This window comes from Fistularia commersonii, chromosome 25 (assembly GCF_037954325.1).
Source record: "Fistularia commersonii isolate RoL2024-O1a breed Wild chromosome 25, RoL_Fcom_v1.0, whole genome shotgun sequence".
Lineage (NCBI taxonomy): Eukaryota > Metazoa > Chordata > Actinopteri > Syngnathiformes > Fistulariidae > Fistularia > Fistularia commersonii.
In genome coordinates this window covers 6,331,393-6,344,873 of record NC_141308.1, presented here as the reverse complement: position 1 = coordinate 6,344,873, position 13,481 = coordinate 6,331,393, and the positions used below count along the sequence as shown (strand labels likewise).

Sequence of the window (13,481 nt, the reverse complement as noted above, 5' to 3'; positions counted from 1 at the left end):
ATTTTGCAACAATCAAAGCTTAAAAAATGAAAAGTTTACAGTATTGTATTGTGAACAAAATAAATCTTGCCTACAAACATACACACTCTGAACAGAAACCAAGAACAACTGTCTTGATTGCACCATGAAACAGGATGCACCTCCATTGAAAATTCATGTCCTGTTGTTTTTCAGTGTAGAGGCCACAAAAACAGTGTTGTATGTAGTAATTTTTCAAATACAGGTCCTGTGTCAGGGCAGGAGTAGCAGTAAAAAACACTTAGAAAATCCCAAGAATACATATACATCGTGCTTCACCTCTGGTCACAAAACTCCTGATATTTTACATATACATACATTGCCAATTTGTTTATCAAATAAACATCATCCGTCACAAAAACAGCCCAAGTCTTAGACAATGACAATAATGAATTAATAATAAAACGTATTGCTCAAGAACCAATTACCAGTAAAAAGCTTACAGTAAAAAGCTTTTGACCAAACTATGATCAGAACTTTAACCTCCAAAGGATGGATGAGATGTTTTTTTTCTCCTAATTTCCTGATGTTGTAAAAACTAAATAATCAATTAGTAAAACTGCCATACATCTTGAGCAATTAATAGTGGATAGCCACATAAAGTCTGTCAATGGAGGATTTAGGAACAAAGAGTGGGCTTTTGTCTGTGTGAATATGAGCCTCTCCATGTGTTTGTACATATTTTTGTGTATGCTGTTCATTTGAACTACTAAATAATGGTGGGGTTCTACAACTTGTAAAAACAAATACAACACATTTTCGGAGACTGATAAATTGATTTTTTATGTCTAAAAAATTGACCAAATGTTCATAATGTCCTATTAATTGCAGTCCAGTTTGAGAACAAGTTTAATATTTTCTTACACAATTTATGCTACATAAGTTTGGGTATAACATCCCTAACCTCAAAATGTGTCTGAGGTGCACCGTAACGCTGTGATTTTGTCTGAAAACCAAATTTACAGTGCTGTATTTTGAGGCTTTAAGATCATGTAGGAATGAAGACAACAAATCTTTTTCTTTCAGCTGTACCTGTGACTATTCATCCCTTTATTTGAGGACGAAAGAAGCACCAGCAATGAAGAAAGTAATGAGTAGATATTCATACATTTACAGATGCATATTAATATTGTCCTAAAGTAAATGCATTTTGGACCAAATTCAGGTCATGTATTGTACCTGTAATGTGTGACAGTACTTAAAATAAATATTACTCTGTAACTGCTTATACTTAAAGGACTCTCTTGATGACGGAGGTCTCGGTCCAAGTGACAGAAATATTACAGCAATGATTTGTTTTTTGATGGATTTGATAATTTCACTGTGCTGCCCTCCAAAGGCTACCTGCTGTCACTACATGTCTGGGGAGAAACTGTAGGGAAAATTAATGTTTTGATGTTAATCCTTAATTTACTTTTTTTGGTGTGATATCAGTTTTCCACCTCATGCACATTTAGCTCATGAAATAAATGTTGAAAACCAAGTTTGAAAAACATTGGGTGTGGGGGGTTTGGCGGTGAGTTATACAAAAGATTATCTACAGGAATTAATAATAGGATTACAAAACTGCCTAATGATAACAAGAGGGTAAGATCACCAGTGCTCTCTGATATTGCTGCTGAATAGCTTTTAACTGTCATTATGTGGTTGATTCTCCAACAGGAAGTCATTCTGAAGGATGTGTGGGAAAAATATTGCTGTACATCATGGCACAGGACCTGAACTCCAATAAATAGAAAAGACGAATTCTCCAAAATTGATAAAAAAGATGTGATGATATGAACAAGAGAAAAGAAACTCCCACTTCCCGTGATGAGATGCCCTAACATGCTTCCTTTTTAAAATTTTCCCATTAATGCTCACTGTAGTTTACATTCAGATTTTGAAAAATGTATCATGATCAATATTGGGCACCCAGAAGTCCAGTTACTCTCCATGTTGACAGAAGCAGAGGGGATTAGAATTTGATAGATCTATTAAACATATTTTAGCATTTATGTGAATAATGTTTCAGTTGACATTGTGGCCACTTTCATCTCATTGTTCTCAAATGTGCAGAATAATTGGTATTAAGAATAAGTGGATTCATGAATGAATGACAACATACATTCAACAAGCACAATAACAACAGAACTGAACAGGTGAGTGATCACTGCGCTTCCAGGCCAGATGCTATGACCAGATTTTACAAAAAAGACACACGTCTGAATTTTCTGTTTACAGACAGGATGGATAAATCTAGCTCAGCCACATTATTGTGGACATAACATTGTTGGTACAAGTCTTATCATGATTAACATGATTTATTTAAAAACAGAAATCCCCCTCTTCTGTCAGTCACTGCATGCACTGCGACCTCTCATCAGCAGATGACGCTCTTGCTATTTCCTTCACATCCTCCAGTTGTCTGTTGGGACTCAAGGTTCTCCCTTTGAGAGCGGCATCTATAAAGGAAATGAATAACAAATTAAATGAAACAGTAATAATAGGTTACAGTACATGCATGTGTATTTATATACATACATACATATATACACAAAAAAAAATGTGTGATTATAAAATCATAAATATAATCATGAATAACAAAATGAATAAAGTTAAAATTGAACAATTGTTTGAAAACATTAAGATATTTTGAGTTAAAAAATTATCATTTACCTTTTTAAAAAATATTTTTGATTATCATTAACACTAAAACTGTCAGACTGTTTTACGTAGAGTACAGCAATTGCAGGAGATATAGAGTATCAACTAAAGGAACAGCAATATGCAACATCTACTTTGTTAAGTTTGTGTGCACGCGCACTGTTTGACATGTGTTTTATGGTGGTTTGGGGGGGGGGGGTGATTTGTATCTTGTGTTTGCTGAAATGAAAATAAGCCACAGGGGAATTTTAAAACAAGGGTACAAACCACTTATAATAAACACACACACACACACACACACATATGCACCTCCAAATGCGAATGGGCTTGGCTTGGCTGATAAGATCGGGGAGTTTACAATCTCTGGTGTCTGGAAGCAGCAAGCTCCAAATGGAAGCCATGATGCTGAATACACCAAAAATAATGTAGGGGAGAATCTTGCTGTAAATTCCTGCAAGAATGAATATATGATTAATATTAATAAAGACACATTGCCAGCACTTAAACAAATGTATTTTTACTATAATCAACCCAATGATGAATAGAGCAAGTTTATCATAAGAACTAAGAGCCAAATTAACAAAATAACAGAAGAACTAGTAGAATGATTGTTATCTTAATAAAAGACAAATTTTGGTGTACCTTTTTCAAGCATAAATTTTGACAGTTCAAGCAAACATGAAACTGGCAGCATCGGTAATTGTACAGTCACAGTCACAGTCACTGCCACTGCTACAGGCACAAAGTGTTGACTATAAAAACAAAAAAGTCTTTTCATTGGTGTGCTGGCTGGCTTTTTTTTCTGCTTAACATGCTGTCCAGATCCTCTTGGAAAAAAAGCCCTTATTTAAATGTCCTTTAGATTTGTTTTGTATATATTTCATCAGTATGCATTTTACATGTTTCCCGATGTAACCCAAGGACTAAAGAACATCTTACCTATGTGGATGATATAGGGACAAATAACGGTGCCAACGCGACCAGCTGTTGAGAAAACTCCCAGGCCCATGGTCCTGACCACAGTAGGGACAAGCTCAGCGAAAAATACAAAAATGAATGAGTAGGAAACAGACACCCCAATTTTTCCAATTAAGGCAAACACTTGGAACATAACTGGCATGTCTGGAAAAAAAAAGAGAAAAGAGACAGTGATGATGCTTATTGATTCACAGCTACAAACGTAGCGTATCATACAGACCTTCAGGAACCAGTTTTATGATAAGAAGCATGATGCCCGAGAATGTCAGTGAAGAGAAGAGGAGAATGGGTCGCGGCATGCTCCCAGCCATGAACCAAGTTGCTGCAAATGCCAAGATATCAATAGCGGCTGAAATGAAGCAGTTGAGGTAAATGTCTCCTTTCAGGTTGCTGATACTAAGAGAGAGACCGTAGTACACCATGGTGTTGACCATCCTGCAAAATCATAAATTCTAGAATGAATGAAAATGAAAGAGAGAGCAAATGAATGATTTTATGATAAAAGGTACCATATTCTATAATTAGTTTTCCTTAAAAATGTAATTCACCCAACATATACGTGGGAATTGCCTTTGTCTATTAAATCCATACAAAAGATGAACATTGAGAAAAACCGCACATAACCATATGAGAAGTCCCAGGAGTGTAATGTTCCTCATGTTAGGTGTTCGTATCAGGTCCATTAGAGAATATGTCTGCCCAGCTTCATCTTTATTTGGCTGAAATAGACGTATGTGAAAAGACAGACCAGCCACTTTACAGTGTACCTTTTTGGTACTCAGAATTATTTAGAAGCCAATAACTTTCACAGTATTAAGAATGAAAATACAATAACTACCATGAGTTCAGAGCAGGCACCATCCATAAATATGACTTCAGGGGCAGGGACTCTGTTCTTTTTGGCAACAAGGCGAATGATATGCTCAGCCTCCTCAACTCGACCTTTCTGAATGAGCCAGCGTGGGGATTCAGGAATCACCCTGGACAGCAAGAGGATGACTGAGGATATGAAAGATATACTTTTACATGATGAGAACTCTATTGCATCAAACTGTCCAGATTTCAGACACATCATTGGTATGGCTTGTTTGAACAATAAGCGCACGTTCGATGCAGTGGTTTAATGTCTGTTTACCGATGAAACCTCAACAAGGGGAGAAGTTACATTAGTGGTGACTACTAAACAATGTTTAAATATCTACCTTTAATTACATGAATAGGGAATGAAAGGTTGCATGTCTCAACATGTGGTCCTGTGATCGGCTTGCAACCGGTGCAGAATGTAATCCGACTCTCTGCTATAGACAACTAGGATTGGCTCAGGCTCCACCACAGCTCTGAGTGCGGTAAAAGCATATTAGAGATTGACCAAATGAATGTTCATGTTGAATAGTATTAAATAATTCATAGCATATATATAGTAACATTGTAATTTGAATTCTTATGTAAAGCTTGCGGAAAAAAACAAATCATGCAAGCAACAATCTCCACTGGAATCTGCAGTGGTTTAGTTCCTTTGTTTTATTATGAATTAGATTATTTTTGTTTACCTTAATATGCTTTTTCTATTGTACCACAAGGTTATTCCAAGATTAAAATGTAAATTTGGAAAAGTTCTTGTCATTACACATGAAGTGATATGAAAATTAAACATACAATTAGCATGCTAAATGTTTACATGTGAATTAAATGTTCGATATGTGCTCCCATTAAGCATCTGTGAAAAGTAAGGAAAAAAAGGTCATCGTGATTTTCACCCGAAAGAGAGGATTGATGAGCAAATGTAAGTGCAATGCCAAACCCTTTTTACAATTAAACATCACCTTTGAAAAATCACTTTTTAATAGAACAATGAATTGATAATGATGAACATTATGACTAAAAACAATGAAATGATCATTAGAGAAATTAAAAAGAAGAAAAAAACATTATATTGATTATTTTTCATTGGAACTTTAATAGATGAAACACACACACACACACACACACACACACACACACACACACACACACACACACACACTCCTCTCAACACTTACCACCAAGTCGGAATAAGCAAGAAGGCAGGGATCGCCGTAGCAACCAGCAGCATCCTCCAGCCACGTATGACATAGGCAAAGGCAGGTAGCAATGCACAACCAATGCCAAAGCCCATGCTGTTGCCAAGTAAAGTGAAGGTCACTCTGCTGGAGGGGCTCAGAATCTCAGACCCTGAATGACAGGGTGATCACATTTCGGTGAAACACCTAATAATAATCCTGAATAAACCACGTATCTACTATGTGGCTAAGCAGCCCAAATCAAGTGGGGAATTAAGATTTTGTTGCCTCTTACATCAGCGTAACCTTGAATTAAGATGAAGGCAAAAATTCAGTAGTATAGTGGAACATATTTGAAGTATATTGCTATGCTCAAGATGGTCACATGCACAGTTCTGTGAAGGGATAGAGGCCAGGACGCATTGCAGTTATAGCTCACCCAGTACCAGTCCTACAATGTAACTGGAAACTTGGCCCAGTCCTCTCAAACAGTTGAGGACACAGAATATAATCCAGTTGTTGGAGGTGGCTTGGATCAAGGCGGTGGCTGATAACAGGGCCATTGTGAAAAACAACACTGGCTTTCTTCCAAACCTAGACAGTATACAGAAATATAAAGAGTCGAGTGTCACTCCGGGAATGATTTAAAGCCAAATTTTAATTTCCTCTTTATTTTTTGTTTAAAAAGAATAAAATAACATTTCAATTTTTTGTTAATTAAATTGTGAATTGTATTATTCTGAAATTGTTATAGTAAATCAATTATAATGGCACTTTGAAGGTTTAGGAATCGTTTCCAGGTTTTTGTTGTCAAGTGATGATATCTTATAGTCAATATTCAATTTTGTATCTCATGAAGCACATGGTAATATTTCATAATTATTAGTTTTAGTTTAGAGAATAGTTTCAATTATTTATTCTGTGATATGTGTGGACACATGGTGTTTCGTTGCTCCTTCTGCACAGTCACAAAAGCAAATTCAAATTCCTGTATGAAATACTACCCAGTAGCACTACCAAGTAGCACCTCCTGCACGCTGTGCAGCCGTGTAAGTGAGCACACTATAGCCTCCAGCATGCTATTCGACTGTGGATCAAATGATTAATTATATCTACGGTATTGATGATATATGTTGTTATGCTGCCACTTTTTAAAATGTTATTCTCAATTTGAATTTAAAGCCTGGCCCTTTCAGTGCAAAGCTTGTTCACACCGCCTTGATGTGTAGTTGCACATTTCTCTTATAGATTTCTGCAGATCCTTTTCTGACTTGCAGTACTTGTCTCTGATCAGCTGTCAGTCTCATCCAACCTCCTTACCAACATCATTACAGAACCAGTTCAAATGATTTTTATCAGAAAAAATAAATTCCCTGGCATGGGAGGGATTAATGACTTCAATTCTCAGCAGCCACTGAGGTTGGGGATTGGTTATTTCTCTTTCCCCATTATTTTAGATCAAATTTAGACTTAAGAAGATTATGTATTTTATTATTAATTACATTAGAGAATGAATTCCCTATCTCTGACAGGCTATCCTAGTCCAGGAGAGCTTTAATTTCTCTGTGTAAACAAAGGTAACCAGCTACCAGGGAACAGACTATTTACAGTTTTTGAGGTGCTGGTAATTTATTGTTTTGCACTGCAAGATTAAATGGTCAAATATGGATTTTCTACTGAAACTCATTTGACAGCTGTGAGATCTTTATCTCTATTTCAACTTAACACTTTTGCATTTGAAACTTTACATTTTGATGATGATAAAACTGTATTTATAATTAAGTCTAATTTTCTAATAATGAAAAATATGTTAAAATGATCGGTATGCTATGGCTAGAATATGAATACAATGAGACTAAAGTGGTTTTATTTTAAAACTTATAATCACATGATAATAGTACTGATAATAATAATCATCTCAAAAAATATTTTGAATTTTCAGACTTGCTAATATTCATGGACGGCTTATTCACAATCTTAGATAACCAAATTAATTTGGCTATCTAAAAGAACCAAATTGATTTGGTTATCTAAAATTGCTAAATTTAGTTAAATGTTGTCAAATAATAAAATAAAGTCGCCTGCGTAAAATATATAGTACATGTCTATACATGTGATATACAATCTAACAGCGAAACGGTAAGTAAACTGCTGCTATAAAGAAGTATCTATGACGAAATAAACAAGAAATGAAAAAATAAAACTTCATTAAAGTACCTCGGAATTGTTCCTGTACACAACGTAAGTACATGTACTTTCCATGATGGTGTATGAAATAATTAAAACTGGCCTTGAGTAATGATATTTCAATAAAAGAATAAATACATTTTTTCCTGAGAAAAAGTATAACAGTGACAAAACATTGTTATTAAAAGTAACAAAAAGATATGATTTCAAATCCTGTTTGCCTCTCATGATCTGTGATATGCCAACAAAGAACATTTCATTACCAGCAAATCCAGTCAGTCCTCTGTTTTAACTTGCAAACTTAAATGATTAAGCAGCTGTAACTGAGCTCATTTTTTTTTGGTTGGATTTTTTAATTTTCTTGAAATGAAAACATAACTTTGATAAAAGTCTAACTTCTTTGTCACTTAAAGATAACACAATTATTAACCAAACAACAACAGCTTAATTTACCGGTCTGAGAGATGACCACAGATGAATGATCCAAACAGAACGCCTACGAAGAACAGTGAGTTGGAAAAGGGGACTTTCCATGCATTGTCACACACCAGATCCCACTGCAATTAACATGCCAGACATTTGTTAATATGCTTATTAGTGCGACATCTGTATGACTACACACACATATACTTACACTCACTCAATGCAACTAGACATTCCAACACACACACCTGCATGCACACATGCACGCATGCATGCATGCACACACACACACACACACACTCACACTAATACAAACATGCAGTTAACTTAATGTAACCAAAATCAAAAAATTATAGTTGTTCTAATTTAACCAATTTATTAACAGTGGTACAGTCTGAGAAAGGATTTTGATACAAGATACATTCTACCTCAGATACAATGGTGTATCTTTCTGGACAATAGCTGTTCTGATTTAACCAATGAATTGACAGTGGCACACTCTGAGCAAGGATTTTGATAAAAAATGTGGATGGATATATTCTACCTCAGATACAATGGTGTATCTTTCTGGACTGAAGAACCATCCATCCAGGCATTGCTCTGTGTCATTGCTCAGTCTTATCCCTTCAGTCCAGTTGCCTTGCAGTTTGTAGCGAGAGCAGCTGTCGGGTCCAACCAAGCTGCTCCTTTCCCATAAGGGTCCCTCTGCATCACCACTGCTATTTGAGAACTTGATCCCCACTTTGCATTGGTGGCTGGGTGTATCCGATAGGAAAATCATGAGCACTGCCATGTATCCACTTGGAACTGCACATAAACTCAGTAAAACTATTAGTAGTATCTGAAAGCGTCCATAATTACCCAAAAAAGATATAATTTCGTCAAAATCTTTAATTTTTTCACTCTCCATGATCACTAACAGCAAACTCAAGGTGCGCTGAAAGCCATAAACAAGTGATAGTAGCTGACAAAAACAAGTTGCGACCCATCCCAGAAAGGAACATTTTCATACGCCATTAGACATTCAGACAACTCCTTCCAAGTCTATAAAACTGGTTTGTTTAGCGCTGCTTGTATGAATTTGCATGAAAAATAAAAGTGCTCTTTTATCACCAGCTTGTTGTAGTTCATAGTTGTCAGACATTGCCCTTCTGCTTTGCCCAGATAAGCTGTTGGACTTAGTACACAATAAACCAGATCTTACCTGAGTTCAACGTCAAGAGAGGGCTTTTAAGGAACAATACATGAATGAAGAACTCATAAATAAATGCAATCTTATTTTTTGACATAAAAAAAAAAAATGCTTCAGACAGAATTATTTCAAGCACTGTCTATTACTTACACATGTAGTGTATCCATCTCCTGCTATGTCATATCATTAGCACTCTGCTTTACATTGATAAATCAATGTATGTATGTATGTATGTATGTATGCATGTATGTATGTTTGGATGGATGGATATATGTATGTATTTGTGTACACACATATATACCTACCAACGTATCTACCTAAATACATGCATACATATATACAAACTCTGAACCATGAACAAAAACGCCATCAATCATGTTGGAGTTGCAGACAACTACCACTAGGTAGAGCACTTTCACAGAGAGTTGTTCCATTGTGTGTTTTATGCAGTGTACTGGTTACTTCTCTCTTCTTGCTGTCTCTGTTGCTCCTCACATCTCCTCTTCCAAAATAGTCAAAATAGAGGAGGACATGGATAAGCTGATGGATGGATGTGACCTGTTAAGTTTGCATAGGATCCATTGTGCTATCTTTGATATTTTGTTTGTTTTGCTTCCTGATCAAAAATAAAACCTATAGGCATCACCGCCAATAGCACAGCCATGCCTGGGATCAATTAAATGCTTATATAGAACATTATGACATTAGAACAAATGTGCATTGATGGAAACATTACAACAATGAGTCAGTGCAAGTTTTTCATGTGTGCATCCATCTATGCACTTTGCACAACACACTGTATCGTTTATGCTGTATAAGCATACATTCAGTGCATATTTCAATTCGAATTAATACATATGCAGTTAATATATATAGTTATACACATACACACATACGCATGCACATACACATACACATGCACATACACATTCACATACACATACACATACACATACACATACACATACACATACACATTCACATACACATTCACATACACATTCACATACACATACACATACACATACACATACACATACACATACACATACGCATACACATTCACATTCACATACACATACAATGGTGCATAAAGAGCTCTTAAATGCCTTGTAGGTGAAGTAAGTCCGCAACACCACATTACTGGTCAGTGCATCAGCACTGACCCCTCTCTCACTGATCACACACGTTACAATCCTTTCGTTGGAGTCGTAACCATGGCAACACCTCTCTGACCAATCCATGGCAATGCCCTCAGACCTCTGGTGAGGTGACCTTTGGCCCGAGGGTCATACAATGGGGTCAGGGGTCAACTCTTGCTAGAAGACAGTAAAAGCACTCCACTGATTGGCTATCATTTGCCCTTTCCATACCCTCATCTAGGTAATTGGCGTATTGACCAACTGGCCCTTTGCACATTGTTAGCAGCACCTTGTCCAGGTTATACCCGATGAGAAGTGATGTAAAGGCTGCTTAGTGTGATATTTATGTGCCTTTTAATTCATTCAAATGGTGTGGGTTTGTCTGTAAAGCAATGATTAATTTAATGATGAAGCCTCATCTCTGATCCTTTATAAATTACAGACGAGAAGCAAAATCAGCTGATAAAAGGCACAGGAGTTAATGTTCAAGATTTTTGCCATTTGAACCACAGGGTAAAGAAAGACCTCCATTCATGAAGTGTACTTTAGCCATCTCTACTCCCCTTTCTTTTCTCTCTCCAGATGATTTGAGCCTCCCAGGCCTATCACTTGTCAATATCTACATTAATTTGAGGGACTGCAAGGCTGTGGAGACAATGGGTGGGGGCAGGGATCTCCAAACAGAGCAGGTAGAGGGGGTTCTGTGACACATGAGAGAAAAGGACACCAGAAGGAGAAAGCCCAGAGAAGGAGAAATGAGTGGAAAATGGGGGAAATGGACACATGATGAAGAATGGTGGTGCCCGTCGTGAAGCAGAGGACCATTTCAGTCATTCACCATGTCATACATGGCTTCCCTCAATCATCAAACTATATTCAGAGAGCCCATCGGTTGTTCAAACAAGGCCTGTGGTCGGCAGCGTCCCTCGCAAAATAGCTGTTTAAGCACCAAATGGTAAGAAGAATCCATCATTTGCTGCCATCAGGCTTCTGCAAAGTGTAGTACAAGTACTATTAAATGACCGAAAAGTATTACGGTTGTCTTAATTCTGTCCCCATTTTGGATTCTTGAACCCTGGCCGTTCTATTAAAACACTTCCGACACAGAAGAGAACAATAAAAATGATGGGTTGTTCAATAACAATCCCCCTGTCAATTATCCTGACATCAATTCTTTGGGGTCCTGTGGTATTTTCAAGCATCGCATGACCCTTCAACTCTCGCCCCACCGCTCTGATCCTATCCGCCACTGTCCAGATTACACTTGGGAGCAACAAACCTTATAACATCTTGACCTTCTTACCAGTAGAAACACAGCAACACTATCAACTGCACATGGTGTCATCTTACATTGTCATCTTCAATTTGTTCAGCCCCGTTAGCCATTTTTATGGAAGAATTTTATGTCCGTATTAACTTCTCAGAATCCATCTTTTTATTGGCGGTGAGAATAAGATAAGACAATTCTTCCCAGTGCAATCAGCGAGGCGTCTGTCTCTTCTCTCTCAAACAAAATGTATATGTATTGTATTAAATAAAAGATGAAGCAGTAACACAGATTTGTTAATTTCGCATTAGTGAATGCATTCAGAATTTTCACTGCCCTCTGATGGACTTATTGCTGAACATTTCAAAAGGCTTCGGGGTGAGTATCGAGTGAGACTTGCCTCAGTGAATATTTCAGCCTACAGGAATTCTTTGAAGTAATGGTCTGCTAAGTAACTTCACTGCATTGAGCTCGATAGTTTCTCCCGACTACTTACAGAAATGATTTTTTTTGCAGCAATAAGTTGGAAAATGGTTTTCACAGTTCAATTCAAACAGAAATTCAAGTGTGTGTGTGTGTGTGTGTGTGTGTGTGTGTGTGTGTGTGTGTGTGTGTTCAAGTAGGATTTCCAGATTTTCCAGCTCTCCTGCAATCTAATGGGTTATTTGTCATCCGCAGAGTAAAGGATTTTTAAAAGTCAAGCCAGGACCGACTCCCTCCCTATCCTTTCTCTCACCCTCCCTCTCTTTCCCACTACCCCCCTGACACTCGCAATGGGAGATCGATAGGTTATTGATCAACTCTCTCTATCGCCAACCCACCAGACTAATCACCTTAACACCAGCCCAACTCTCTCTCTTCCCTCTTCTTCCCTGTTGCTCTCTGTTTCCATCTTTCGCTCTGCTGCCCTGTGTCTCATTCACGGAGCAAGCAGTGCTTTTTCCGAATTTGCCTGCTCGATATTGCTTGATGAATGTTTTCTCCTCTGCTGTTAACGCACAAACACAAAACTTTTAGAGCTATCCCAAAATAAAATGAACATTTTGGTGTGTGTCCCCCGTCAATAATTTCTCAGCTGCACCTATGTGTTTGGGCGTTGATAAAACAAGAAAGTGTTGGCAAGTGCTCTTTATCTATTTCTCATTTCTCTCACTCCTCCTCTTCCCGCTCCCTGCTTCCATCTCTCTCTGTCTGTCTTTGTTCAAGGGCAAAATCGATGGAGTGTATGAAACCTGCATATTTTTCTCCCTCCTGCTGTAAGAGACCTGGGGGAAACTGTAGTGAAAGGAGCAGATGTGTGGAACCCAGTTGACAGTATTTCCATGTCTCTCCTGGTAAATATGGTAAAGCATCTGCAAGCACAGTTGAAATGTGTTACATTTATAAATATGTGTTTTTCTTTTTAATTCCCTCTTCACCCTACAGTGTTGCTTCTTTCACCTTTATTTGTTATCGCACTCTCACTTTGACAGCAAAGAACACCATGGAGGGTGCCAACTTGTTCATCATGACCAATTAGGGAACGTGCATTTTGCTCAAGGACACTTTGACACACTCTGGAGGGATCAGAGGGATCAAATCAGTAACTT

General features: G+C 37.3%; 1 protein-coding gene across 1 annotated transcript; it reads right to left on the bottom strand.

The window, feature by feature from the left end:
* Positions 1-1,940: 1,940 nt before the first annotated feature.
* On the bottom strand, positions 1,941-9,438 carry LOC147218984 (solute carrier family 22 member 4-like). The gene is made up of 10 exons (XM_086172975.1): positions 8,836-9,438; positions 8,322-8,425; positions 6,121-6,275; positions 5,682-5,853; positions 4,481-4,622; positions 4,267-4,361; positions 3,863-4,077; positions 3,604-3,786; positions 2,974-3,115; positions 1,941-2,462 (listed from the first exon to the last, which is right to left on the bottom strand). The coding sequence occupies exons 1-10, from the start codon at positions 9,199-9,201 to the stop codon at positions 2,381-2,383; spliced, it is 1,656 nt and encodes a 551-aa protein (XP_086029101.1). The 5' UTR covers positions 9,202-9,438; the 3' UTR covers positions 1,941-2,380.
* Positions 9,439-13,481: the final 4,043 nt, after the last annotated feature.

Excerpts from the sequence above, each read along its gene's own strand:
- LOC147218984 (XM_086172975.1), bottom strand. The coding sequence starts at position 9,201 with ATGGAGAGTGAAAAAATTAAAGATTTTGACGAAATTATATCTTTTTTG. Across the intron at positions 3,116-3,603 it reads TCCCTATATCATCCACATAG|GAATTTACAGCAAGATTCTC; the intron begins GTAAGATGTTCT and ends TCATTCTTGCAG. Across the intron at positions 2,463-2,973 it reads AAGCCCATTCGCATTTGGAG|ATGCCGCTCTCAAAGGGAGA; the intron begins GTGCATATGTGT and ends TTTCCTTTATAG.